This window comes from Macaca nemestrina, chromosome 12 (genome assembly GCF_043159975.1).
Source record: "Macaca nemestrina isolate mMacNem1 chromosome 12, mMacNem.hap1, whole genome shotgun sequence".
Taxonomy (NCBI): domain Eukaryota; kingdom Metazoa; phylum Chordata; class Mammalia; order Primates; family Cercopithecidae; genus Macaca; species Macaca nemestrina.
This window is the reverse complement of record NC_092136.1, coordinates 3,792,193-3,818,182: the sequence shown is the minus strand read 5'-3', so window position 1 is coordinate 3,818,182 and position 25,990 is coordinate 3,792,193. Positions and strand designations below refer to the sequence as shown.

The following is a 25,990-nucleotide window of genomic DNA, read 5'->3' as shown; positions in this document are numbered from 1 at the left end:
TCTGGGGTCCATGATTTCCCTACATTATCTCTTTTTTTAAAAAAATGGTTTTACTCATGGCAAAATACATATAAAATTTACCATGTTCATCATTTTTAAGTGCACACGTCAGTGACATCAAGTACATTCACAGTGTTAGGTGACCATGACCACCATCTGTCTCTAGAACTTTTTCATCTTAGCAAACTGAAAATGCTGTCCCCATGAAACACGCACGCCCCATTCCGCCTCCCCTAGCCCCTGGCCCTCATCATCCTACCCTCTGTCTCTATGAATCTGACGACTCTAGGGACCTCATAAAAGTAGACAGATACAGGATTTATCCTTTAGTGACCAGTTTCTTTCACTCAGCACAGTGTCCTCAAGGTCTCTCCATGCTGTAGCCTGTGTCACAACCTCTTACGGTTCTCCTTTAATCTTCACAACAGTGTCAGTGGTCAGTACTCAGATGACCAGATGGGATCAGAGAAGTCAAGCAACATGTCCAAGGTCACACAGCTGCACCTGAAACTTGAACCTAGAGATGTCTGTCTCTAAGCTTCCACCCCAGGTGCTATACCTCCTGTCCCCAAGGCCAGAGAAGCAGTGGTTTTTGATGCATTATTCAAGCAACTGGCTTACTTGACCCAAATGATATGCCCATACTCACTGGGGGCCAGGGTGGTGTGGTTTACCAGTTCTCCCTCCTGCCCACCAGACAGTCCCCAAAGCACTTGTGAGGAACTCTCTGGGACAGTGTGTGGAAACCACATCAAGGACAGCTCCTCAGCCTGCCCTCTGCCAAGAGCCACATGTTCTCAACATGCATGCCCCAGCTGAGCTCTCTTCCAGACTCCAAGATCCAAGTGTAGTGGGTGCTTGGGCCTCAGGTCACTGTGCCTGCAGTTCCTGTGGGCTCCTGGGGAGAGTAACTTATGACTCTGAGGCACCCGGACCTTCTGGTCAGTTCTGGATCCCATCAGACTGTTGGCGAATGGGGAGAAGTTGGGAAGGTGACCTCACAAGGCAGCTCCTGATCTCAGCTTTGGGCAGGGGTCCCTGAGTCCCGACCAGCTGAAACAAGTGCCCGAGAGGCCTGACAATTGTGCTGCTGGGCTCTGCAGCCCTGACAACCCCTTCGCCCTCTAAGCCACACATTTTCCATTTTTAAAATGGGATCACAGGACTCTTCACGCTTGCTGCAGGGGTAGAGCGAGCTAACATAAATTTGGAGCATCCGCATCCCAAAAGTGACCCGTGAACATGGCTGTGGCTCTCAGAGGAAGGCTGGGACCCAGCCCTGTAGGGACTGTCAGACCCTGGTGAGAATTCCTGAATCCTCTCCAGGATCTCTCCCCTACTCTCTGGACTTTCCACTTCACTGAACCCTTAACTCTCAGATCCGAATACACAGCCTTGCAGAACGAGAACAGACTTTCCTTCAGAAAAGATCTCCCCAGCAAAGGCACAAGAAAGGGCTGCTGTAGCTGGGGCTCCTAATTGTCCCCCACTTTCTGTTCTCCTGTTTTCCTCTGAAATGTAACCTGGCCCTTCATCTGGTCACCTGGCTGGTCCACAAAGAAGACGGTTTAAGAGCATGGCTGTCCACTTAAGAAGGGAGCTGTGTGGTAAGATCCTGACCACTGGGACATAAATAAAAGAAATAGGTCCACTTAAGGAAAGCGTCCTTATAGGAAAAGGGAATAATGCCTTTCTCCTGCTCCTTTCTCCTTTCTTCTGATTGGAATGATGATATAATGGGTGGAGCTAACATAGCCACCGTGGACTACGAGAGCAGTTGAGCATGGAGTCCACATATGATGGAGCAGTAAGTCAGAAGAACATGTGTCTCAGATACCACAGAACCCTGCTTCAGTTCTGGACCACCTAGCTGGACTTTTATGGAAAAGACAAACTTTTTTAAAAACTTAGGATTTTTAGTTACTCACAGCCATGACTCACCATGACTATTAGAGGCTAGCAATGCCAATTTAGAAATACTCGAGAGAGCAGTAGCATCGTTATTAAGGACACAGAGCTCAGGGTCCAGTTGGACCATGCAGGGAGGTTCAAACTCTCACTAATCATCCTGAGTGGATGCAAAAGTCATAGCCTCCCGGCCCCCAGGCTGGTGAAGTGAGGCCGACTCATAAACGACTGTGATAGAATGTGATCAATTAATAAGAATCACCACCCCACGAAACTCTGCCAGGCAGTCTGTTCACATTCCCACCTACTCCTGAAAGCCATGAAAATAAAACACAGTCTCTTTTAAAACCAAGATCTTCTGGGCCACTCTGTGCCCAGGGAAGCAGGACTGCTGCAGGGGTCCCCTGGCCACCGGGGAGGGGCGTGGGCAGGGTCTACAGAGGTGAGAGAGACCTTGGACTCAGACATGACACGCAGCCCACCTGTTAGAGCTTATAGCCCCTTGTCCTGCTGTTTCCAAAGTGTTTGCACAGTGCCAGATTGCACAGACCACAAAGAAAACTGGCTCCCGTTTAGAAGCTTTAAAAAAAGAATATTGGGAGAGCAACGAATGTAAACCCCAGTCAACTTCAAGGCCATCCCAGAGAAGCGCTTCAGAAAGAAGTTTCCTCAGAAGGCCATGTGGGGGCTCCACGGGGCCTGCAAAGGGTGTTTGTGGGATGCAGAGGCTGGGGCAGGAGGGTTGAAGGGGAAGGGCAGGAAGAACGGGGTAGCTGTCCATTTCCATCAGGACAGTGCCACAGTCTGCACTCCACAAAGGCCCCCAAGTTTTCGGGGGACTGTGCGTTCCTCAAGATCCACAATCGGCTGGGCGCAGTGGCTCACGCCTGTAATCCCAGCACTTTGGGAGGCCAAGGTGGGTGGATCACGAGGTCAGGAGTTCGAGACCAGCCTGGCCAACAGAGTGAAATCCCGTCTCTTCTAAAAATACAAAAATTAGCCAAGCATGAGGGTGTGTGCCTATAGTTCCAGCTACTCGGGAAGTTGAGGCAGGAGAATTGCTTGAACCCGGGAGGCGGAGGTTGTGGTGAGCCGAGATCATGCCATTGCACTCCAGCCTGGGCAACAAAGCAAGACTCCCTCTCAATCAATCAATCAATCCACTACCAGGATGGCTGTGCTGTAAGGAAGGAGCCCAAGGGGGAGGCCAGGGGAGGGGTTGCCTTGACAAGGCCTTGAGTCTCCACATCACTGTCAGCCAGAGGAAGCCAATGTTCCCTAAACCAATGGGCCACATGGGAAGTTCTGCAGAGCCCCACAGCCAGCCCTGCCCTGGGAAAGCAGAGCCCTCAGGCCCACTCAACAGGCCATCTCGGGTGCCCCTTGCTGAGACACCTTCATTGCCTGGCATTGGGTTTACGGGAGACAGCAATCCTTGGCGGGGTCCTCCTGGGCTCCTTAGAGCCTGTGGGGAGAGTGAAGTTGGGGGAAATGAAACATGAGCAACACTCCATGAGCTCTGGAAACAGAGCCAGACTCTTTCTAGGGAGCAGACACTGGAAACTCCAGCCAGGTGGACCTGGACCAGGCATCCCGGCGCCTCCCACGGGCCCTGGAGCTCAGAGCACAGCTTCCTGGGAGAGCCCAAGTGCGGGAGAGGGTGTGAGTCACAGCAGCCGTGGGGACAGACGAGACCCTGAGGCTGCGGTGAGGCTGAGTGCCTTGGCCATTGTTACCCAGTGACCGAGAGAGGTTTGAAGTGGACTGGTGCTCAGTTCTGGGTGCAGCCTTAAGTGTCTCTCTCGATCTCTTTATGGCCAGGGGTGATGCCTCTCGGCAGGCAGGGCAAAGGCAAATGTCTCCTCCCGACAGCTCCACCAGCCCGGAGCGTGTGATGTGTAGGATGCTTCCTGGGCATCTGCCTCCACTCTCAGTAACGGGAGAGAGACAGAGTGAAAATGCAGGATGCGTCCCGCGTTCCTGGAGCTGCCGTGACCGCTTAATGCATACTGGGTGACTTCAGACGACAGAAATTCATTATCTCACAATCTTAGAGGCCAAGAGTCCAAAATCAGGGTGGTGGCAGGGCTTCCTCCCTCCAGGGCCTCTAGTAGAGGACCCTTCCTGCCTCTTCTACTCCATTCTCTGCCTCTGTCTGCACGTGGCCTTCCGCTCTTGGTGTGCCTCTGTGGGTTCCTGTGTCTGAATGCCCCCTCCTCCTTCTTACAAAGACATCAGCCATTGGTCATACTAATCCAGCACGACCTCATGTTAACCAAACCAATTAAACCCACAAAGACCTTATTTCTAAATAAGGTCACATTCTGAGGTTCAAGTTGGACAACAAATTGAGGCGACACTATTTGACCCAGAAGAAAGACCCTGCAGTGTTAACAATGATTCACTTGGAGAGTGGAGGAGAAGAGAAGAAGGTTTGGACGATTTTCATATGTACACACATTTACCCCTTGCTTTTGTGTAATTTCTATGAAGACCACATATTACCTCTCTATTCAGAGGCAAATAAATAATAGTATATTTTTGATTAAGAAAAAACTATTTAAGATCTCAAAGGTCCTTGTTGACTGTCATGGGTAGGAAAGTTACCAATGCTAAAAATGCTGAGATCAAATCTGATGAGTCCAGGAGAGAGAAGGCTGCTGGCTCATGGCCCAAGAAACCCAGTGCCTTGTAACCATGACCAGTGTTGTTACTAGCACTCAGCCCAACCAACAAAGTCAAGAGCTTGAGCAACAGGAAAGTGAAGTGAGCAGGTGCCTCAGATTCCACCCCCAGTGGCCTGCATTCAGCCTTGTAGTTCGAAATCCAAGTGACTGCATGCATGGCTGGATCAAGGGAGAGGGACCAAGGTCCAGAGGGTGAATCATGTTCTCTCCATCCTGGCACAGGTAAGGAAGGGCCTTCTGGGGAAGGAGATGCAGAAGCAGCCCAAATGGAAGACGGATGCAGGCCCACACAATGAAAGGTCCTGCCAATGTTGACAAGCACATGAAGGCCAATGAAATGTCCCTCTCCGTTCTCAATGGGGAGCCCAGGGAGAAACACCCACAGCTGGAAGCAGGCACCACAGGGGGCAAAGCTGCTGGGGTGTGAGTGCACTGCCCCATGGCCTTTGGGGTCCTGGACAAGCCCTCTGGCCACCACAGAGCAGGGACTAGTCTCCCTACTACACCTGTGGTGCGTACACGGAGTGGACAGCAGCAGCTGTGCTCTTTTTGTTTTTGCAGAAATCCAGATCACGGTTCACTCACAACTATCAGAAACCCACCCCCAGATGTTCATGACTGTCCATCAATCTAGGAGGTCTGGGCCTGGCCCGTAGTCCTGGAAATCTGGATGCTCTCAGTGACCTGTTAATAAGAAAGGACAGCTATTTGGCCAGATGCCAGCATATGGCCCAGTGGCTCTGGCTGTTTGCACAGCAGGCTCGGCTGCCCCTCACTGACTTCATGATGAGGGATAATTAAAACGGCTTCCCTGATCATTCTCCTCCCTCACCCAATTTGGTTGCGTGATGAACAAGCTCAGAAGAAATTAGCAAGGTAAGCCCTATAGGACAGACATTCTAGCAGGTGAGGAGTAAGCCAGGTTTCTGGAAGATTCCCATATCTAGAATGTTGGGTTCTGGGCAAATTGCCCATCAGTCTGGCCCATCTCAGTCACAGGTGTCAGATCCCTCCTCTCTGCTCCCCCAACCCTTTGCTCAGATCTGATCCTCTCAGCTCTTCCAACAACCTCCAAGCAGGTCCCCATTTAGCCAGCTTCCCCTTCCTGATTCTTGAACCCCAAAGTTATAGCTCTGACCAGGGCATCTGCTTTAAAAATCTTCAACAGCTCCCATGGCTAGAACAAAAGTGAAGGAATGGGAATTCCTGCATTCAAATCCTAGTCTCCAACTTCACAAGAGGTGATGATAAACTGGCAGACCCTGAGGGCAGAGAAGCTCCCTTCCATGGCACAGGGCCTGGCATGTGGTTAGCTCACAAAAAATGTGAGATGAACAGAAGAGAGGAAGGAAAGAAAAAAGAAAGATGGGAAGAAAGGAAGCAGGTAAATCGATGGCAGGATGGGTAACTGCATGGATGGTTGGATGAACGGATGAATGGGTGGGTGTGTGGGTGGGTGGATAAATGAATGGATAAATAGATAAGTGAATGAGCGGAAAGATTGGTGAATGGACAGATGGATGAATGAATGGATACAGAGATGGGTGAGTGCATGGATAGACAGATGGAAGGATAGATGGCTGAATGAAGAAATGGATAAATGAATAGATGAGTGGATGGATGGATGGATGGATGGATGGATGGATGGATGGAAAGATGGGAGAATAAATTAATAGGTGGATGGATGGATAAATGAATAGGTGAGTGAATGGGTGGGTGGGTAAATGGATAGATGAGTGGGTGGGTGAATGGGTGGTTCAATGGGTGGATGGATGGATGGATGGATGATGAATGGATAGGTGATGGGATGGATGGATGAATGAATGGGTACATAGATGGATGAGTGAATGAATAAATGGATGGATGGATGGGTAAGTGAATAAGTGTGCAAGTGAACGCACAGATGAATGGATGGGTGATTGGAAGGGCAGATGGATGGATGGATGGATGATGAATGGATAGGTGATGGGACGGATGGATGAATGAATAGGTAGATAGATGGATGAGTGAATGGATGAATAAATGGATAGAGGATGGATGGGTGAGTAAGTGTGCAAGTGAACGCATAGATGAATGGATGGGTGATTGGATGGGCAGATGGGTGGTTAGGTGGGCGGATAGATGGATGGATGGACAGATAGATGGATAAATGATTGGATGAATGAATAGATGAATAAATGGATGAATGGGTAGACGGATGGATGGAGAGATAAATTAATGAACGGATATTTAGATGGATGAATGGGTGAAGAAATAGGTGGGTGGATGGGAGGTTGGGTGGTAGGTGGATGGGAGGTTGGATAGATATATTAGTTGTATATATAAAGGCAACCTTCCCCTCTTGGACTGTTTTGCCCATCTATTACATTTCTTTGCCTCTAGGTGGTGTGAGTTTAAACCATACTTGATGCATTATTTCATTAAAAACACCAACAGCCCTATAAGGTAGGCATCTAATTCCTGCTTCACTGAATCAGAGAATTTCAAGGATCTTAAACAGAGTCCCACACAATAAGCAGGTGGCAGAGCTGGAATTCAAACACAGCAATATCTGCTTATCTGTGCCCAGGACTCTGCCCAGTGTGGTTCTCCCTGCTCTTCCCAGCCCCAAGCATCATTTGAAACTCTGGATACATACCAAATGGACACCCCTGGCCCGCCCTTAACTTCTGTCTACCTCATCTCTATCCTTAGTCTGACAGGGTTGGTGATACCTGTTTTGGACTTACAGTTCTCCCTGCTAACTTATGCTCTCTGCAACTGCCTGCCACTGCATGCAAATGTTCCTGCAACAGGAATAAAGCAAACATTTCCCTGACGATGGCCCCAGCAGCCAGGAGGCAGTCTCAATACCTGGTTTCCATGCTTTGCATATACTTCAGTAGACTCCAAGGGCTGGAGCCTGAGAGCCCAGTCGGGCCATAGGATGACTGACACTGGACAAGTAAGCAGGCCTCAGCTCCCAACCTACAAACTGGGAATAATGCAAGTAGCACCCACACAGGGTTATTTTAGGAATCAGATTGGATAATGCACAGGACTTAGCACCCTGTAAATATTCAATGGATGGTGACCCTCTTTTCAAATGCCTGCTCCTAAGCAAAGCGTTCTCAACTCAGCCACAAGCAACCTGGAGGCTGAGCCCCTCCTAGGCTGACTCTGGCCTTCCCTAGCACAGGGCTCAGTCATGTGCCCAATAAATGACTGCTGGGTCTTGGATATCCTATTTCCTTTTCTTCAAGTGGCCTCATTTCCTGATAAAGACCCTGGTGTCTTTCTCAGGACTTGAGAGGGCCAAGCCCTTGGTCAGTGCCCAAGAGAGCACAAGCAGTTGACATATGGGTTCTGCTGCCCACCCCATCATCCTCAGCACTTTAGTCGACAGGATGGCCCACCTCTTGCTATTAGGGGCATCACGGAGCACAAGGGGAGATCTAAGCCCACAAGACTTGAAACTCCCCAGTAGGAACTGACAGCAGCCTTAGCACATGACATCACGAAGACACCATGACCCCAAAGGCCAAAAATGGGGGTAACAGCAGATCACAGCGATGGGGCAGTTGCATGAGTCACACACCACGTTCCATGGCTCACACACATCCTCTCAGGAGGCTGAGACCCAGGATGGGGGCCACATCTGACCTAGTGTGTGGGTGCTTCACTGCAGCCTCCCCCTACCCCACCTTGGAATCCTTGTACTGTAGCCTGATGGATTCTCCCGGCCTGTGGCAAGTTGCAAGACACCAGTTGGAGAGGGAATTATTCAAATCATAGCACACCCATGACCTGTGCTTCTCAGCTTTCATCCCAGCCCAAATGTGCCAGGAGCTAAATTTAGGGTGAGGGTTGTATCCAGCCCGTGCTCTGTCCAGAAAGAGCCGAGTGCTGCTGTGAAACCACCCAAAGCATCTGCTTCCCGTCCCCTGTCCGTGATCCATTTTAAACGGAGTCATCAAAATTCACTGCCATGTTCATATAAAATAACAGCAGCAACTGCCACTAAATTCATATTGCACTGTGCGGCCAGGCTGCTCTTCTCTTAGTCATGGCCTTTCCAGGCAGGCAGGGGGCACGTGATACCCATGTCTGAAGCTGCAGGCATGGCAGTGTGCCATGCAAAAGCCCACGGCCTCCTGGAGTCTCTGCCATCCACTCAGTGGGCCAGACTGGAAACCCAGGCATGACCTGCACACCCAACACCTAGCAGCAAGGCAGATTTCAACCTGACCATGGCTCACCAGTCTCATGCCCATGGCTCAGTCTCCCATGGACATGGCAGCAGCCTCCCAATGTGAGCCCGGCTTCCTTCCTTGCTAAAGACAGCTATCCACATAACAGCCAAAGGATTCTTCTTAACAATATAAATCATGGAAACTTCTTTGCTAAAACTCCTTAAAGGTTATCCACATTTAGAACAGAACCCAGACCCCTGATTTCGAATATGAGGCTCAAGGGACCTGGCTCCTATCTTCAGCCTAACTTTACTATCTCTTCTCCTGGACTATGCACCTCCCACTCATACCTCCATCTGGCTACCCCCGGCATCTGGGAGATCCCAAGGAAGTTCTTTCTCATGGCAGGGTCTTGGCCAAAGCTGTTTTCAGGAATGTGCTGTCCACACATCTGTACACACTCGTCCCTCCCACAGGCATTCCTGAGTACTTGGTTTTTACTACTGGGCAGCACACCTTGCCCTCAGTCTCACGCTGTCCTTTCTGTACTGGAGCACTGGTTTTGAGCCTAGAGTCATAAAATGTTTAATACAGCACTGCTCTGGATGGGTGGGTGGAGGAATGGAGAGGTGAGTGGATACACAGAATGGTGGGTGGGTGAGTAGATAAACGGATATGTGGGTGGATGAATTAGATGGACAGAATGAATGTATAGATAATAGAGAGACGAACAGATGTCTGGATGGATGGGTGGATGAGGGTAAGTAGGCAAGTGGATGAACAGATGAATAGATAAGTAGATGGATGAATGAATAAATTGATATATAGATGGATAGATGGATGCGTAGGTGGGTGAAGGGATAGATGGACAGACTGATGAATGGATGAACAGACGGATGAATGGAGAAGTGGTAGGCAGGCAGTAGGTGGATGGAAAGATGGGTAGATGGGTGGGTGGACAGATGGACCGACAGATGGACCGACAGATGGGTAAGTGTGTGGGTGGATGGACGAATGGATGGACAAATGGATGAAGTGGGTAGGCAGGCGAATGGATAGATGGAAAGATGGGTAGAAGGATGGGTGAGTGGGTGGATGAATGGATGACAGGTAGATAGGTGGACGGATGGATAGTCAGAAAAGTAGATGAATGGCATCATGCGTAGATGACAGACGTCATCACCTCCACAACAGAGTCAGGGAAACCTCTTCAGAGAAGTTGAGAAACTTAAGACACAGAACCAGCAAGTGACAAAACAGGGTCAAGTCCCTGCCCTTGAACATGGTTTGACCCCCATGAAGTGAGAAAACAAGTCAGGAAGCTTGTTACCCACAGATTGGTTCTACCCTCGAGGCTGGTGTGCACTATAGCTGAAAAGATGCACTAAGCCCTCTTTCACTATCAGAGCTAAACACAAGGATAGATGAGCGAACTCTGGAGCACCACACCTCCAGGGACAGTCAGAAACCATGTCCCAGGGTCCAGCTCACAGCTGGGACTGATCAATGGGATGCCAATGCCTCTTCCAAATTCAGCCTTGGCAACAATCCCACAGCGCCCAGGCTCAGCAGTCATCCTCCTGTGTTCCGCAAAGAACACTGCCTATCTCCCTCCCCGCAGAGCAAACATCCCCACCTCCAACCTCCCCCAGCATCCGACCCTGCCCCTTGCTCCCTTCACGTGGTAGGAGCCCCTTTCTCTCAGAAGCCTCTTGGCTCCAGACCAAGGCGAACACAGCCCACCTGATCCCTTCACCTTCATACCCTATCACACCTGGTCAAACATTCTCTACCTGCCCCAAAGCCCCCATGGCTATGAGTTACTTGGGTATGGGGGATTTTCTCAGCTCTGTACTTGGCACCCCCAGACTCTCATCAGCCTGAATGTCCCCTCACAGGCCCCTTCTCCCCTCAGGCCATGTTATTCTCATGCACACCTGCCCTTCAGACCTCTCCCACCACCCATGGTGACAGGTCTCTTTACGTAACCCCACGCAAGAACATTTTGAAGGTAGAAATGGTCTGTGGAATACAGGAAGGAAGAAGGGAATAAGAATTAGACCAACAGAGTGTGTATTTCATCTGTCCATCTTCAATCCTGATGTGTGGAGTGGGAGAATGCAAGGTGCCCAGGGACGGGGACTCAGTCTTGCTTTTCTACCAGTTGGGTGAATGAACCAGGACAAATAGTTAACCATTTCTCCCCTACTCTCTCGCTTGAAGAAAATGGATGATTACTCATCCTTTGACCTCTCAGTGTCATAAAAAATATAAAATGAAATGCGAGCATGCATTTATAGTTTTAGAAAGATACGCAAGGGGCCTGGTGCGATGGCTCAAGCCTGTAGTCCCTGCACTTTGGCAGACTGAGGTGGGAGGATCACTTGGGCCCAGGATCAGGTGTTCGAGACCAACCTGGGCAACATGGCAAAATCCCATCTCTATTTAAACAAACAAGCAAAAAAGAAATAAAAGAAAATGTGTATGTGAATCGCACCATAAAGCTCCTTCATTCCAAACTCTTTCCGCAGGAGCCACGTGCATCTCAGGGGACACTTTCTTCCCAGGACCCAGGGAAAGGACGTCCCTCCACCTGCTGGGCACATGGAGGGCAGTGCTGGCCTCTCTGGACCCCCTTGTGGGAGGGAAGCATGCCGGCCTGCCCCCTCTGCAGGTACCGTCAGTCCAAGCTGGCAGCTACCACCAGGCATTTTAATCAGGCCCAGGTTAGTAAATCCTGCCGCTTCCCTGTGGGTTTTAACCCTGCAGTTGTAAGGTCATGTTTAACAGCAAGACCTGCTATTATGCCTCTGTTTCCATGTGAAAATAAATGAGTCCCAAACCTACTAATGGTTTTGCTCCTCCAGTCTGTCCTCTTAAAAATGGGTCGTGAAGGACTAATGCTTTTAAAACACTATAAAACAAGGTCTGTAATGGCTCTGACGCCTCAAAAGGTGTATTAAGATGAAAATTTATGTTTTCCTACACCATACAGCATTGAAATACAAGCTCTAAAATAAGAGGCAGAATTATTGTGTGTTCTGACAAAAAATCCCTAGCCCTACCTGCAACTGAACTTGCATCAAAACATGATTTCCATCAAAATTTCCATCAAAAGTCTTATTTGGAGGAAAGCAGGCTTTTTAGGCTATTTTTTTTAAACCATGCAAACGTCCGTGCCAGAGTTAATTGCACTGAGTTGGCCTTCTCTACAAGCCAGTTAACTCTGTAGCTCAGGGCCTCGGGTTTGTTTCTTTGACTTCTCCAGGCAGGCGCAAATACAGCAACCTACAGTTGCCTCTGCAGGCTGCAGGGTTTGTGAGTTGAGACGATCCCAGCAGATGCCGACCCCCAGGCCAAAAGAGAAAGGCAGGGAATAGACCAGACCTCAGGGAGTTTAGAGCTAGACAATAAATAAGCACAGGAATAAATGAATGATCCAACTGGGAGGAGAACCAAAAGACCAAAGCAGAGCTGTGACCAGTTAGAAGAGGAGCAGAGCCCAATTTGGATAGGGTGGTCTAGGAGCAGAGGGACACAGGTGCAGCCAAAATGCAGAGAGCAGAGGGCAGGGGCAAAAAAAAAGTGAAGACCTGGGAAGGATCCTATCACACTGGGCCTCCCAGGCCAGGGGGAATCTGGTGTTGATACTAAACCTGCTGTGATGAAGTGTCTCGAGGGGGAGGGTGTGTGCCACAATCTGATTTATGGTCTTTGTTGGAAAATCCCTCTTCCAGCTCCTGGGTGGAGACTGGGTTGTAGGAGTAGAACATGGAGCCTGGCTGGGAAGCTACTACACTGGTCTGTGTAGTCTCTGGAATGGACTTGAGTAGAGACAGTGGGAATGGAAAGAAGTGCAATATGTCAGTTGGAATTTGGAGCCCGGACTGGACTGGCTGATGGACAGGACTGGACTGGCTGATGGACTGGACATGGGGTAACAAACTGTGGATGATGCTTAGCCACCCGGCTTGGGTGGATCATGAACAAAGAGGGAAATCTATGTGCTTGGGGTGGGGGTGAGGAGCTTCGTTGTGGACACATTGCATTAGACGACCCTTTGAGATTCCCCCACGGGAGTAGTCAACTGGGCAGCGGGACATAGTCTAGAGTCTAGTAAACTGAAGATAAGAATTTAGGAGGAGGAGACATGGGTGTGGGGCTGACTCTGCTGAAGTGCCTCTCGGGGCTCTCGGTCTCAGCAGGAGCCAAGCCACCTTACCTCAGGGACTCAGGGACACGGGCTAAAAGGTGTGAGCTGGTGGGCAGGGCAGAGGCCACTCCACAGGACTTATGGACCAGGGGTAGCATCCACCTTAGACGTCAGGGATCGAGGGGTTTTTACACCTGGGTCGGTCTAGAGAAACCATGAACACCATCACATTCCAGGGACAAATCTCAAAAATAATTTGTAGGCCACACAGCAGGTGAGAGAGGTCCCTGGTCAGGAGGGGTTGGCCTAGGTTGAGTGGCCCACTGGGATGGGCTCCATGAGGTGACACCTCTGCCCATGAAGTGGCCGTCTCTGTTTCGGCTTCATCTAAGCACCAGATCCTGAGCTGATGGCACACCTGCCCCGTGCCCAGGTCCCAGCTCCCCGAACACAGCCTGACCTCATCCCGGCTCATCCAGTGCTGGCCCTGTCTGGACGAGCCTCAAGTGTCCTCTGCTTGGTGCCCTGGGATGCCTGTGAACTCCTGGCCACGGCTGTGCGGTGGAAGACACGGATTCCTTGGGGGGTTTTCCTTATCTCTAGGACTCACCCACCTGCTCCCATGGCAAATCCTCATTTTAACTCTGGATCCCAACGAAGGTACAATTTAGAGTCTAAAATAACTCAGCTGGTGCAAACAGAGCTTTGCTGGGCCTGGTGCCTCCTTTCAGACAACATCTGGTCCCCTCTCTCTGGCATCCTAGGCTGAGGGCACGGGGAAGAGGCACCAGCACCCCGTTTCGGCCTCTTTATTTGGAGATGGGATCTTTACAGCTACAGGGAGTCTTTAAAGTGGAGTCACTCAGGCAGGCCCTCATCCAAACAGGAGAGGTGTGTTGTAAGAAGAGGAAACCTGGACAGACAGGAAGAAACCGAGTGGGGATGACGACGGCCACCTGCAAGCCAGGAGGAGAGGCCTCAGGAGAAACCAGCCCTGGGACACACTGATCACAGGCGTCCGCCTCCACAACTGTGAGAGAACGCTTCTGATAAAACCACCCGGTTTTTGATACTTTGTTACGGCAGCCCCAGCAAACTAGAACTGGCGCCATGGCCTCCCCTGTCCTGGCCCCTCGGTCTCTACGACCTGGGCACTTTGCAAGCGCAAGGAAGGGACCATCCAGTTTGGGGCGCCCACACACCCTTTCTTCCTCGAGCTCTGGTCACCGAGGAGGCAAAGGGGAGAGAGGCTTCCGAGGGGCCCATCATTTGGAAAGGGAAAACCAGCATCCGTTGCCGTGGCAACTCCACTGGGATGCTCTGCTATTTGCACATTTTGAAATTGGAGGTGGGTAGTGAGAAGGGAAAAAGGAAAGAAAAATTGAGGGAGATGGGAGTATCCAGAGCAAAAGAATGGAGAGAAAAGCAAAGGGAGTTTAGGAAAAATCCAGCTTCGGACGGGTGACCCTGAGAGTGCTTACTGAGCTGAAATGAGTCCCAGGGGCTCTAGGACTTCCCCATTAAGTCATGGTGGTTCCAGCCAATGTCAGCCCAGGTCCCTCACTGTCAGAGAGGAAACGGAGGCTCAAAGACGAGAAGTGCCCTGTGCAAGGTCACCTTGTGACTTGGAGGATTCTCCAGGTAAAAGCAGCCGTATTGGGGGAAGGCCTCTGTTCTCGTAATGAACCAAATGTTTGTGTCAAACCCTCAAACTCATATGTTGAAATCCTAACCCCCAATGTGATGGTTTTATGAGGTGGGGTCTTTGAGAGGTAATCAAGTTATAAGGGTAGAACCTTCATAAACAGGATTAGTCTCTTTATTAAAGCGACCCCCAGGACCTGGGTGTGATGGTGTGAACCTGTAATCCCAGCGCTTTGGGAGGCGGAGGTGGGAGGATCCCTTGAGGCCACAAGTTTGAGACCAGCCTGGGCAACATGGCAAGACCCCGTCTATACAGAAAATACAAAACTTAGCTCGGTATGGTGCTGCACACCTGTAGTCCCAGCTACTCGGGAGGCTGAGGTGGGAGGACTGCTTGAGCCCAGGAGTTTGACTGGAAAACAGAGTGAGAGTGTCTTAAAAAAAAAAAGGGGGGGCCCTCGAGAGTTCTCTGGTACACTGGTTTCAGACTTCTAGCCTCCAGAATGGTGAGAAATAAATATGTATCGTTTATGAGTCATCTAGCTCATGGTACTTTGTTGCAGTGGCCTGAGTGGGCTAAGACACTCCTCCTTGGAGATCCCATGGAGTGGGGTTCAAGGGGTCCTTGCAATGCCCGTGAGAGGATTACAGTCAGACATGCACCCAACCGCAGGCTCTAAGGAAAAGACTCAACTTTTAGGGTCTGGCTGGCAGACTTCTCTCACTGGACAAACCATTATAGAGAAAAGAAGCAAAGATGCTGCAGAACTAGGCGACGTCTAAATTTAGCCTCACAAAGAATCTAGAGCACGGGAGCGTGGAAATACTACTCTGAAGGGACAAGGAGAAGAATACAATGGGCCCAGGAGGCTGAATTCACCGTGAGTAAGGGCACGCGGTGGGGGCGGGCATCTGAGAAAGTACAGAAGTCAAGTGACGGAATGGCCAGGCTGAGATGCAGCTGCGCGTGCCTCATTCCCCAACAGCCCATTAGATGGAGGTGTGCCTCAGGGCGGGGTGGGGTGGCCGGGCAGGCTCAGCAGCAGAGGGCGGGGCCACAAGCATCCATCTCCAAAATCACCCATGAGCCTGCTAGCAAGGAGCCAGAAGATGCTGCCTGGTGCCACCTTCTGATGTAGCCAGACAAGAAGCGTGTTCTTCTTCCAGCATCGAATCAGATCCTTTCTCTCAAAATGAGCCTCAGATAGATGGATTCATTCATTCACTCATTCATTCATTCATTCATTCATTCACTCACTCACTAATTCCTTCATTCACCCTGCAGAAACCAAGCACCTGCTATGTGCCAGGTACTGCTCTACCTAAGCATCCAGCATCGAGGAAGATGCCCACAGTGCTGCCCTTCCTCAACTTCAAATACCTGGCTTTCTTGGGTCGTGGCCCCTCCCTGGCAATCCCAGCCTCGGGCACTGCTCCCCTGGGCCCTCTTCTCCTCAGTGCTTTCTGCAGTTTCTTAGTGGCAGGGGGCTGCCTGGCTGTTCTCCAGGGTCCATGGCCTGTCCAGTATCTTGGTCATTAATTCCCTGCACAGATACCTCTGTCGGAAAGGCCCAGGGTAGTCTCCACTTTCTGGATTAGACTCTAACCCCCAGGCCACCAGGGAGCGGTCTGCTGCAGTCTACACCCTCCTGTGAGACTCAGGCTCCGCTCCAGACAGTGCTCCTGAGTGGCTCCCCTGTCATCAGAAGGCAGAGGCACAGAGTGCAGCTCAGAGGAACAGCAGCCCATCACGACCCATGGTACCAAATGGGGGGAACCATTTGGGAGGGATCTAGTCACAGAGAAGGGAAGTCAGGAACTGAGACTCATTTTTTAGAGCAATGGTCAAAAGAGCCACACCTGGCTAATTAGGATTCTGAGAACGAGATGCTGCTGAAACAAGAAGGGAACAGATAAGACCAAGAAACATCCCAGACCTAACATTTGGCTACAAAGAAGGAGTCCAAGTGTTCTTTTATGTTGATGTTCCAGAAAGTCAAAATTGCAATTTGCTGCAGACGTCAGTAATTCTAGCACCAAGGGTTCACGGCACTTGCACCTGGGATCCGAGGAGAGCAATTTACAAGGAGTAAGGATAGAATCTAAAGTCCTGTCTCAGTAGGAATGACTTTTCTTATCAGTTCATAAAGGGCCTGGAGACACACAAGTCAACAAATAGGAGATTTTTGTGATTTCTAAAGGTCTGCTTTTGCTGGAGATTTTCTGTGTCTACCTGGCAAATTTTCAACTCCCCATTTCCCCAAGGAGACATTTCTTAAGGGGTAACCTAGAAACAGCCACTCTCTGACTGCACATGGACACAGCAGGAGCTCCATGACAGCCCTCGCTGGTCTTGAGAACACCTCTAGGTAACGGAGGAGGACAGATCAACAACCGCAGCAGCCTCTTCCTTCACTCCCTCACTGTGGCTCTCACCCCAGCAGACAAGGCCTGGAGCTGACATTCCATGAAGCCAGGCGCCAAACGAATGATGCGTCGTGGACACCACCCTGGACAGCACAGAAGGGAAACAGGACCTCGTAGCCCAGAGGGATTTGAATCCAATTAGGTGTATTAAAAAAATAGAGAGAGAGAGAGAGGTCCCTTGGGGTAGGGGATCCCCATTCCGACTCTCTCAAGTTCTAGAATACGAAGGTGCCATCCTGAGGTCAGCTGTCTCCTATCCGGGTAGGGGTGGGTGGAGGGTGCTGGTGGAAGGACTCTCTTGTCCGAGTCCTCAGTAAATCCTGAACATGGGGGAGGACCAATGAGGAGAGCACACACATCTTGGCTTTACATGGGCGGTAGGGCCAAGAGCAGGTCCAGAGGCCCCAGGACTCCACCAATGGAGGACGAGAGGCAAGAACTGTTGTTGACAGCAAATAGCTGTGTGCACTGCCGGGAAGTACGGTATGGGCATGAGGGCTGAGGGCTGGAGCAGGACAGGCCAGAGCTGCCCGAGCCAGGGCTGCCTTCCCGAACACGCTGCCCCAGCCAGCAAAGCCTGTCCAGGCCACTGGCTCGTGAATGTGGGGTCAGCTCAGCCACGTTCCCTCTTGAGAATGGATGCTATAGATTTGTATTCATTACCCACTGAATTCAGAGCCAGCCAGACATCCACGTCTCACCCCAATAAAAGCTTTAACATTTACCCAGCGGCACAGAGTCATTATTCTGTGACAATATTCCACTGCTGACCTTTATTGCCTACGACTCTCTGTGAAATTTCCAAGGAAGCATTTCAGCGTTCAGCACACAGGTCCCAGGTCCACCGCCTCCACTGCTCCTGCACCGGCCGGCCCCCGCTTCCCGTCCATCCATCTCCGGGCTGTTTGCCTCTGTCTGGATTTCATGTACTGACAGTGTGTTTGCTACCACTTAATTCCATCACTGACTGTGCCTCCCTCTAAACTGATCAGTGTCAATTCTGGGCAAACAGTCGGGTGGAATTACCAGCGGGTCCACCCGTGCTGATTATGCAAATAGTGTACGCCGTCACCAAGGGTCCGGCGCTGGCAGTAAGTGTCTAAACTCCTTAGCATTTGACAGCATAACTGAAGACACAAATAGGAAGCCTAATGAAGAGTTTCTTTTCTTGAGGAAGCCTCCCTCGTTCTCACTTTCAACAGCTTGGCGCACAGGGTGCAGGTGAGTAAGGTGGGTCGCGTAGACACAGAGGCTGATGGGGTCGGCATGCGGACACCTGTCCATGGACATGGGGCGGTGTGATCTGCTCTTGGACAACTCCAGGTTCGTAACCTGTGCCTGCTATGATAAGCCCGGCCAAGCTGGATAAACTCCCAGGCCTCGGTTTCTCCATGTGTAAAATGGAAATAACACTATAATAAACAATGACAACAGTCAAGGGTCCCTCTACCACCACTGCTACTACCTGGGCATGAGGCTATTGACTATTATTTATCCCTGTGATACAGAGGAGGCAACTGTAGCACAGAGAGGTTAAGTAACTTGTCTGAAGTCACACAGCCTGTGAAGGGCAGAGTCAAGACACAAGCCAAGAAGGTGGGTTCCAGAGTCCAGGCTCACAGCCTGTGGACTGAGCTGGGGCATGTCCACATCTGACACAGTCAGTCCCACACCCCACAGGGGCAGCCCAGGGTCCCACCTACACAGGGAGCACAGTCCAGGAGCTGCCGTGGCCAGTTCTAAGTCCCGTCCAGGAAAGGGCTCTGGCACAGAAAACGCTGTTTGGACACATCATGCTGCCTCCTCATCCTTACCCATTCTCTTCCACAAACCTGCCCAATTCTCACCCAGGGTGCAAAGTCCAGAGGATGTTGGGGGAGGGCGTTCTGCAGTCAGAGGCCATGTCCAGGTGGGCGCTGAGTGCTAGAGGCTGAACTGTGTCACCCGCAAAATTTATGTGACGCAGGCTTAACCCCCAGGATGTCGGCACGTGTGCGACTGTATTGGGAGAGAGGGGCTTCAAAGAGGCAACTAAATTAAAATGAGGTCAGATGGGGCGGGTCCTAAATCCAATCCAACTGGTGTCCTTACAAGAAGAGATCAGGACACAGACATACAGAGGGATGACCACACGAGGATACAGGGAGAAGGCAAAGTCTACAAGCCAAGGAGAGAGGTCTCAGAAGGAACCAGTCCAGAGATCCCTTGATCTCGGCCTTCCGGCCTCCCAAACGGTGAGATGATAAATGATTTGCGTAAACCTCCCCGTCTGTAGTGCTTTATGAGGGCAGCTGGAGCAAACTCATACACCACAGATCCCAACAATCTGTCCTAGAGGCCTCCAGTCCACCTGGTTTCAGAGGGAGGAGAATGCATTGGTCCACAGGCCACAGAACGCTTGGGATGCACCGATCAGCATGCTATTAAACTCACCAGGATCAATAGAATTCCACACATCCCATACACTTCCCACACCACAGTGATTAATGCTTCCAATCTCATCCTGTGCCATAGGAGGTTTTCATATTTCATGGCAAGGTTGTGCAGACCATTTGGTTCACGGCAGGCTGTCTGTCCCACCTTGCTGCCCACGGGCTCCCCACCAAGCCAGGCTCAGGCGTGGAGCTCCTGACGGTGCCCAGCACTCTGCTTTGTGTCCTGGGCTAGAAACCTGGTTACCAGCAGAGCCTTCCTTGGGTTGGGCACCCTGGGCTCGGTGACCATCATGTCATCCTGGCATGTCTCCATCATCTCCTTGATTGTCCTCCCCCAGACAAGCGGCTTGACAGGGAGTCTCGTGGTGGTGGTGTTGGAAGCTGGGATGAGAACTGTCACTGTGGTCACTTACCACCACGCTGGGTGCTCAGTTGCTGTTGGGTCAGTGCAGGGATTTCACCACTAATTATGTGAAGCTCTCCAGGCTCTGCCTTCTCACACACCCAGAAACCCTCACAAAAGTCCACAAGAGTATCCCCCCAAATCCATGTCCACACAGAACCTATGAATATGGCCTTAACTGGAAATAGGGTCATTATCTCCTTGCAGATGTGATCAGTGAGGTTGCGACGAGGTCATACTGGATTAGGGAGGGTCCTAAATCCAATGACTGGTGTCCTTATAAGGGGAGTGTGGCCCAGGGCACTGTGGAAGAGGTTTGAGGATGAGCACAGCAGCAGAATCTGAGTGCTGGAGACTCACCCAAGCAGAGTGTGCTCCACTCCGTTCCAGGGGACTGAGATAAATGAACCCGGAGTGAGACCCAGCGCCGTCTCCTCCTGCAGTCCAGCTGAGCCAAAATGAGAGGCCAACCAGTGGGGAGGGAGGGGCAGATTCAGACATAGAAAAAATGGAAGGGACTGGTCCTGGACAGATGGGGGAAGGGGCAGGTGAGGGCCAAGAAAAGATCTAGGAAGGTTTTTGGGTTTTCAGTTCCTGGGCCATAACTGAGATGGGGTGCCCAGGAGGAAGGGCCAGTTGGCCAGGAAAGATGGGGTGTGTTCACTGGAGCTGTGGTAACCACAGCCCGGGTGACTGAAACCACAGGGATATATTGTCTCATGGTTCTGGAGGTTGGAAGTCTGAGGTCAAGGTGTTGGTAGGGGGTGGGTTTCCACTGGGGACTGTAGGGAAACCCTGTTCCAGGCCTGTCTTGAGCTCCCGGTGGCCTGTCGGCAATCTTTGGCATTCCTTGACAGAAGCATCACCCAGAGCTCTGCCTTCATCTTCACATGATGTTTGCTCCGAGTGCATGGCTGTGGCCACATTTCTTTCTTTTCCTTACTTTCCTTCCTTTTCTTTTCTTTCTTTTCTTTCTTTTTCATTCATTCATTCGTTCATTCATTCATTCATTCATTCATTCATTCATTCGTTTGTTCGTTTGAGATAGAGTCTTGCTGTGTCGCCCAGGCTAGAGTGCAGTAGCATGATCTCAGCTCACTCCAGCCTCCGCCCAGGCAGATTCAAGTGATTCTCCTGCCTCAGCCTCCCAGGTGGCTGGGACTACAGGCGCCCGCCAGCATGCCCGGCTAATCTTTGTATTTTTAGTAGAAACGGGGTTTCACCATGTTGGCCAGGCTGGTCTCAAACTCCTGACTTCAGGTGATCCATCCGCCTCAGCCTCCCAAGGTGCTGGGATTACAAGCATGAGCCACTGCGCCCGGTCCCATTTCCTCTTTTTATAAGAATATCAGTCCTACTGGATTAGGGCCCAAACTAATGACCTCATTTTCAGCTGATGACTTCTGTAAGACCCTATCTCTAAACAAGGCCACACTCTGAGATCCTCAGGGTGATACTTCAACACATGCATTTGCAGGGACACACTTCAAAGGGCAGTCAGGGGTGTGGGCTCGCCTGGTGGCAGGCCCTGCAGAAGGTGAGTCCAAGGGTCCAAGCTGAGGTCCAGGGAGGGCTCTGCAAGCCACCAGCCCTGAGGGTCACTGGCACCAGAAGAGCAGGGCAAGATGTAGGGGGCCCAGATAGCAGAGCGAAGGCAACCACAGGACCTGGGGCCATATCACCTTCTGAGATGAGCCACATAGCCCGGCACTGAGCCTCCTCCACGTGCTGAGGCCACATCTGTGTGCCATGGAGCCTGTGAGCCCCTGCAGGGAGAGGCTGTGCCTGGGACCCTGCAGATTCCCCAACACATTTGCTGAATAAGCAGGGCAGGGAGAGAAAGGAAATTGAGGTTGAGACAAATATTATAAATATGACCATATCCCTGATGGAGAAGAAAGTCAACAAAGAGTTCACATTGAAAGGCAAAGCGGGCCGGACACACCTGGTGCTCATGGAGCCCTGCAGGGAGGGTTTCACAGCAAACTGTGGCCATGTGGGGGCTGGGAGGTGACAGCCAGGAAAGAGGCACAGTCCCTGTCTGAATGTGACTGAGAGACGCTTTGAAGCCATCTGAGATTCCCAAATACGATTTCTATTAATATTTAAAGCAAGATGCATCCCATCCTCCGTGACAACACCGTCTTGAAAGGAGCCTTTGAACTTCTTGAAAGGTAGACCCAGCATTATTCTTGGATTAAGAACTCTGTTGTGGATTCAGCAAATACAGCCCCACAACGACATCCCTGAGCACCGGGGCAGAGGTGCCTTGGTGTGTGCACGCTGCCTGCTTCTGTGGCAGTAGGACGATGCGTGTGCGGCCTGTTACATCATACCACCAGTGGGTCTGGGCAGCACCCCATTGCCAATCGCGGGAGGAGTCCTTCAGGGGATGGATGAATAATCACACTAAGTAGGATAAATAAAAACTATAAATAGCCTCACATCAGTTCAGGTCAAGTCCCACTGCCAATGAGTTATGGAGAAAGCATTCGCTTTTCAGATCTTTTTGTGGATCCACGTTGAAGGGAGGGAACTCTGTCACCACTCCTGAGTGCTCATGTTGGAGGGCACTCGAGTGAAGACAGAGTTCCCTGCCTTCAAGTTTACAGAGGAGATGGGGTGCACAGTGGAAAGGAGGGAAGAAAACCCACATGCATGAAGAGGAAAGACAAGCAGGATGCAGGCTTTGACGTGGAGGCTCGGAGAGATGGGCAGAAAAAAGGACAAGACCCTTCCCTAGAAGCGCTTGGTGGACACAGTGGTTGCAAACGACCAAGTAGCTGGATGGAGGGAAGAGAGACCCTTAGATGGAGCGAAGAGGGGCGCCCATACAGAGGGGCCCTCCACAGACGACAGTCAGGGGCACACAGGTCCCTGAGCCACATGGAATGAGAGATTGGTCCCTGGACCACATTCCTTCTGGCTCCTTGGCGGACCTCCTCCACGTCCTGGCCACCTGCGGGTCCCTGTTCTCCTACACACTGGCCAATTGAAAACTGATGGGTGGCAATTCTCACCCCTCACTGTCTGAAGGGTTGTGGGGGCTGCTTTGCTTGGTGCTGGAGTCTGGGGTCACAGTGGAGCATGGCACTGATTGGCACTGATTGCTAAGAGGAACGGACCTCACAACGCCCTGTAGAGCCCAGCTCCTCGGGGCAGGAGGAGTACATTTCTGCTGTCTGCCCCTCCCCACATTCATGACCTCTACCTCCCTCAGCCCCAAACATTACAAACGCTAAAGATGTCCTGGGCACCTGCAAGACAGGAAGAGAGGAGATAGCTCCCACGTCCATCCTGGTGCCTCTGCCTCCCGGATGGCGACCCTCAGGAAGGTGAAACCTGCAGCTTGGGCCCTGCAGTTTATAGAATGATATGTTTGTGGTTCCCTAAAACAAAGAGCCGTTGCCACAGCAACCGTGGCATCCCAGCGTTCAGAGGCTATTCTCAGACACTAAACAATGAGTTTTGCCTTTCAAATGCATTTGATACAATTTGCTTGGAAGGTATTAACATCCTCTGACAAAACCCATGAGTAAGAGGAGGGCAGGGGAGAGCTGACAAGGTCGAGACTTGCAGGGCTCCCAGGAATCACGCCCGTTCATGAGATAGGAGGGCCCAACGGACCCAGACATGTTCAACAGGCAAACAGGAAATGGGAAACAGCAGAGGTGAGGCAGGCAGGATCCCTAACCTTCCAGCAGCGGTCCAGTGCAGGAGGAGGGGCTGCCCAGAGGTGAGGCAGGCAGGATCCCTAACCTTCCAGCAGTGATCCCATGCAGGAGAAGGGGCTGCCCACACCCTTTCAGGGCTCCTTCAGAAGAGATGCTTTGCAGTCCCACCTGGGGCAGTTCTCTTCTTCAGGGTCACTGCAAAGATGGCAGCACAGGCCAGAGCCCGAAGTAACCACTTAATCCACCCTGCTCACTCTGCAAAGGACAGGGAGTGCGGCCCCTTCTCACAGCCAGTCATTGCTTCCTCCATTTACTTTTTTTTTTTTTGCCAGTTCATGAACAACTTTGCTATTGTTTACAACAATCTCATGGGATTAGAATACCAAACGGTGATGCCCATGAGAAAACCAAACAACCTTCATTCCCAGCCTCCCGTCACTAGCATGCTGGGCAAGTTGTCCTCAAAAATAGCCCCCAGGTGTCAGTGACAGGAACACAGGTCATCAGGAAGAATGCATAATGTGGGCAAGCTGGGGGCAGTGCCCCAATGCAAAGTATGTTTTTGAACAGACTAAAGAACATGTGAACAGTACACATAAATTCCTCTATCTAGCCATCTATGTATCCATCCATCCATTCATCCATCCATCTACCTTACCTATCTATCCATATATCTAATCTATCCTATCTATCCATTTATCCATATCCATCTATCTGTATCTATCTATCTAATATATCTACCTACCTATCTACCTACCTAATCTGTCTATCCATCCATCCATATCTATATATGCCATCCATCTATCCATCCACCCCTCCAGCTATCCATCTATATAATCTATCTATCTATCTATCTATCTATCTATCTATCTATCTATCTATCTATCTATCTATCTATCCATTCTATTTATATGTAATCTATCTATCTACTATTTATCTATCTATCTAATCTATCTATTGAGACAGGGTCTTTGTCACTCACACTGGAGGGCAGTGGCCCAGTCACAGCTCACTGTAGCCTCCAACTCCTGGACGCAAGCGATCCTCCTGCCTCAGCATCCTGAGAAGCTGGGACTACAGGCACATGCCCCTCTTCTATATGGCAAAATTATTTTCATTGACAGTCATATAATAACCATCATTTTCTTGATTTGTGCATCAGTTTTAAAACCAAACATTTTGAAAGAATGCCAATTTTAATGGTTATTATCCAAATCTAATAAAATAGCTCATGTAAGCATTGAAATCTGCGTATCTGCATTTACTAAAAAAAAAAGTCCACCTTATAGTTCACACCCACTGCTGTTTCAAATTTTAAACACAGATGAAAATTCCGAGTGGCTTCCTAGAATGACAGCACTGAAGGAACACAGGTTCACTTTGTCTTTATAGTTACTGTGCCCTCATGTCTGTTTCGAATCTACCGTGTAATAGCAGGAATGGTCATCACACAGCATGGAGACCAGAACGATGGCAAAAGCCGGCTCAGACCATTTCAGACCCTGCAGGCTTCAGACCCTGCAGACTTCACTCCAGTCGAAAGGCTGCAGCTAAGCCCACTCATGCCTGAGAACCACCACATGTAACTATAACAGGCTTCCCCAAGTTAATGTCCACACAGAATACGGTATTCACTAAAAGATGCATTATAAAAAGGTGGGAATTTGAAGTTCACAGATACATTTCAACAGCAACTGTAGCAATTGCTCAGATATCAGACCAACGATTGGGGGTTGCAGTATTTTATCACTGGCGATTTTTAGAACTGGGGGATGTGGTGATCATTACAAGGGAAGGGACATTTAGCTGGCTTGATTGTTATTTGGAATTCTCTCCAGACGAAGTGCCCTCCTATTGCGTGTACCTGGGGCAGACAGCGTCACTCACGCCACCCTCAGTAGAGCTCTGCTTTTGGAACATGATGATAAAGCATTAATACTGCATGTTTGGGGGCTGGGCATGGTGCCTCACACCTGCAATCCCAACACTTTGGGAGGCCGAGGCGGGTGGATCACTTGACCCTAGGAGACCAGCCTGGGAAACACAGTGAAAGCCCTGTTTCTACAAAAAAGATAAAAATTAGCTGGGTGTGGTGATGCATACCTGTGATCCCAGCTACTGGCGGTGGGGAGCTGAAGTGGGAGGATTGTTTGAGCCCTGAGAGGTAGAGGCTGCAGTTGGCTGTGACTACAACGCTGAACACCAGCTGGGGTGACAAAGTGAGACACTGTTTAAAAAAAAAAATGCTAGTCACGGTGGCTCATGAGGGAGCCCGAGGTGGGCGGATCACCTGAGGTTGGGAGTTTGAGACCAGCCTGACCAACATGGAGAAACTCCATCTCTACTAAAAATACAGAATTAGCCGGGTGTGGTGGTTCATGCCCGTAATCCCAGCTACTCAGGAGGCTGAGGCAGGAGAATCGCTTGAACCCGAGAGGCGGAGGTTGCAGTGAGCCAAGATCGTGCTGCTGCATTCCAGCCTGGGCA

The 25,990-nt window shown here is 50.6% G+C and overlaps 2 protein-coding genes across 8 annotated transcripts in view; one reads left to right on the top strand and one right to left on the bottom strand.

The window, feature by feature from the left end:
• The window catches only part of LOC105469739 (SH3 and multiple ankyrin repeat domains 2), a 666,868-nt gene that overhangs the window by 389,553 nt on the left and 251,325 nt on the right, over nucleotides 1-25,990 (bottom strand). The window lies entirely within an intron of this gene.
• LOC139357632 (putative uncharacterized protein SHANK2-AS3) lies at nucleotides 4,873-13,928 on the top strand. Its single transcript, XM_071075871.1, is given in 6 exon segments — nucleotides 4,873-5,018; nucleotides 10,389-10,451; nucleotides 11,442-11,493; nucleotides 13,354-13,545; nucleotides 13,547-13,580; nucleotides 13,807-13,928. Coding segments are annotated over 6 exon segments (609 nt in total).